Source organism: Frankliniella occidentalis, unplaced genomic scaffold, assembly GCF_000697945.3.
Source record: "Frankliniella occidentalis isolate FOCC.00 unplaced genomic scaffold, Focc_3.1 Scaffold24, whole genome shotgun sequence".
Taxonomy (NCBI): domain Eukaryota; kingdom Metazoa; phylum Arthropoda; class Insecta; order Thysanoptera; family Thripidae; genus Frankliniella; species Frankliniella occidentalis.
In genome coordinates, this window is record NW_026267154.1 from 1,076,428 (window position 1) to 1,079,489 (window position 3,062).

Genomic DNA, 3,062 nt, shown 5'->3' on the forward strand with positions numbered 1-3,062 from the left:
GGTCCACAGCACCATCCCGGAGGCCAGCGACGCAGTATCTGTTATCCCGTCAGTGAGCGTCGAGAGGTGGACGGGACTCACCGCGGCGATCACGTAGAGGCTCACAGTGAACCGCATCAGAAAGCGCATGTGGCTGGGCATGTCCCGCGGGTCCATCACGAGCGTCTGGGCGCCCCTGCCGAGGTCCTGGAGCTCCTGGAGGAGTCGCCCGACCAGCTGCGCGTCGCCGTGCACGATGATCCAGGAGTTATCGGGCGGCAGGATCGAGGCGACGAAGCTGGCCACGCACTCGGCCCCGGGGGCGGGCGAGGTGACGACGGGGTGCAGGGCGGCGCGCGCCCCGGCCCAGCAGAGCACGCCGATGAGGAGGAGGAGGACGAGCTGGACGAGCAGGGCCATGGCGACGGACTGAGGAGGCGTTCTACGGACTAGATTGCGCTTCCTCGTCCTCCTTGTTGTGACAAACTTTAGAACGACATTTGCGCCGTTGCTAGGGAGCAGCAAGGTACCGCCCTTCAAAAGACAACCTTTCAAGGGCTGCCGGCGCGTAGCATCGACGTAGCCACGACGTCCAGGAATAAGCCGATACAAGCCCTGCAGCCTCGACGAAATTGGATTTTGATTATTTTTTTCCGCGTTCGGTGAAAAGACTACAACAAACTTGTTTTCAAAGGCGGCCTCCCTGCAGTTGCTTTTAAGTCATAGGAGCAGAAACCAATCAATACCCATTAAATAGGGTATTTCCGCTGCAGGAAGACAGGAAGCTAGAGAAGGAAAATATGACTCGTTACTCGTTCCGTTTCCACCTTCGCTCTCATCGGCTGACTGACACACCGACAGAGAGAGAGAGAGAGAGAGAGAGAGAGAGAGAGAGAGAGAGAGAGGGGGCTTATCTCATTCTCCCAGTGGTAGTGTGACTTCGATGCGCAGGGCCAGGAGCGCCCGGCGGACAGGCAACCCATTCGACGTCTCCCCAGAAAGGAAAGTGGTTTAGTGTGGCGTGGGGAGGCCTGAGAACCCAGCCTCGTTATGAATTGACAGTGGTGGCGAAATTTCGCTCCCGGGATCTAGCTCTTCCAACGAAATAGGCTAAAAGCCCCGAAGTTGGATTAGAAGTGTCCCTCGATCTAGTCGAGACGTTCGTGCAATTATTCCTATTAATTTTAAAAAAATTCTTTTTGCACATAATTAGTTGTTTTTATTTAATAATTGAGTGTTTTATTCCAAGCGCAACTCGAGGGCAGTGAAAAACAAAGGTTAATGAGATGGCATGTATTTTATTATTACAAAAACATATAATGCAAAAAAAATAAAAAGCTCGGAAAACACGAACTATCAGAGCAGATGAGTATACAAAAGTCGAGCAAAATTTAGTCGTGCTGCATAAATGCCCGTTTGTTCCCGACGTCGTAGAGGTTGGGCCGGTTTGGCACACAGGTGGGTTGATTGTTTTATGAATGAGGTTCGATAACAAGTGTGAATGCAAATGTTATTTGGGTCAGGCAACAGTAGCGATCCCGCTCTCACCACGTGCATCGATTAAGGGTGCTGCCTCGACTCTCTCTTGTGGACATGACATTATTAGTGCCACACTTGTTGTCGTCGTGTTCTTTTCACTGTTGACTGTTTTATACATGAACTATTATACCATTCTGCGAAAGTGTTTTTTTTCCGTAAATTTGTATATATTTGTGACGATTGAAAATTTTTTACCGCTGCGGGGATGTGGACAGAGGGAGACAGAAATAAAGGGAGGTGGAAACGAGGAGGGGGAGGGGGAGTATCTTCACCTTCTGGGCAGTCTTGGGGACTGTCTAAAAAAATATGATTGCTTCTGCCCCATTGAGAAATCATGCGATGTTGAGAAGCGATATCGAAACCATGTCGTTCCGGTAGCGCCCTCACTCCTCGGCTCTCAAACGCACTCCACGGCCATGGCGATGCCCATGCCGCCGCCGATGCACAGCGAGCAGATGCCCCTCTTGCCGCCGGTCCTGGTGAGCGCGTGCACCAGCGTGACCAGCACCCGCGCGCCTGTTGGGGTACGAGAGGGTAGGACGGTTAGCGACTGAGGCGAGGCAGGCGCTGAGGAGCAGCGGCAGGATGGTGCACGAGATGTATATTAGTACTACGACTTTACCGGAAGCTCCGATGGGGTGGCCCAGCGCCACGGCGCCCCCGAGCACGTTGACCTTGGCGTCGTCCAGCTTGAGGCACTGGTTGACGGCGACCGTCGAGCCACCGTACGCCTCGTTCAGCTCCCACAGGTCCACGTCCTCGCGGGACCAGCCAGTCTTCTTCAGCTGCGAAGGGAGGAGCCAAGAGTTTACAAAAAAGAAAAAAAAAAGAAAAACGGGCGGGGGTACTCAACTAAAACAAAATCTGCGTGTACGAAGCCTCAAAACAAAATCATTTAAACGTTTAGGGAAAATTAATAGGGAAAATGAATGAAAGAAATCAGTTAAAGCATAAGAACGAATAAGGAAAAAATCGGGAAAAGAATCAAGAAAGAATAAAAGAACTGTGCGCTTGAATTTACAGCGAAGTACCACTCGGCGTTTACTCGAGCTGCATGGCAGATAAAGAGGAGCAGCACGAGGAACTAACACTGTGAAAAATATCTACGTAAATTTTTAAAAAACCTAAGCTTGCGCTAACGTGGGAGCAGATGATATAGCTTTAATTTTCAGTTAGTGTGCTTCAAAGTAGGTTACAATACCATACGTAGGCCTTGCCCAGAGTGGCAGAGCTTAGCAAAACATAGTGGTCAGGGGGACCATAACAAAGCAAAAAGCGGTTCGCTAAAAGAGGACAAAACTAGATTCAATACACGGAAATTTTTTTTGTTGTTGTTGCAGCGAAACATTAGCTATGGCAACGATTATTTCCCTGGCAGCGGCTTAGCGAACATTATTGCATGGGCTAGCAATAGTTTTGTTAGCTAAACTTCATAGTTTTGGGAACTAACAGTCAGCTAACAGCACGTTTTACTACTATCCCGGATCTGAAAACGTCTGGTGCAGCTGATGATATTACGTAGCACAGGCAATAAGTCAGAAAAT

At 50.0% G+C, this 3,062-nt stretch overlaps 1 protein-coding gene across 2 annotated transcripts in view; it reads right to left on the reverse strand.

Moving 5' to 3' along the window:
- Positions 1-1,257: 1,257 nt before the first annotated feature.
- Positions 1,258-3,062, reverse strand: part of LOC113210204 (acetyl-CoA acetyltransferase, cytosolic) — an 8,612-nt gene continuing 6,807 nt past the window's right edge. For both annotated transcript variants that reach the window (XM_052265141.1, XM_052265142.1), the window contains exons 6-7: positions 2,141-2,303; positions 1,258-2,034 (exon numbers count right to left, since the gene is read on the reverse strand). In XM_052265141.1, the coding sequence (XP_052121101.1) occupies positions 1,916-2,034; positions 2,141-2,303 (282 nt within the window). In that variant the 3' untranslated portion in view covers positions 1,258-1,915. The remainder of the gene's footprint in view (positions 2,035-2,140; positions 2,304-3,062) is intronic.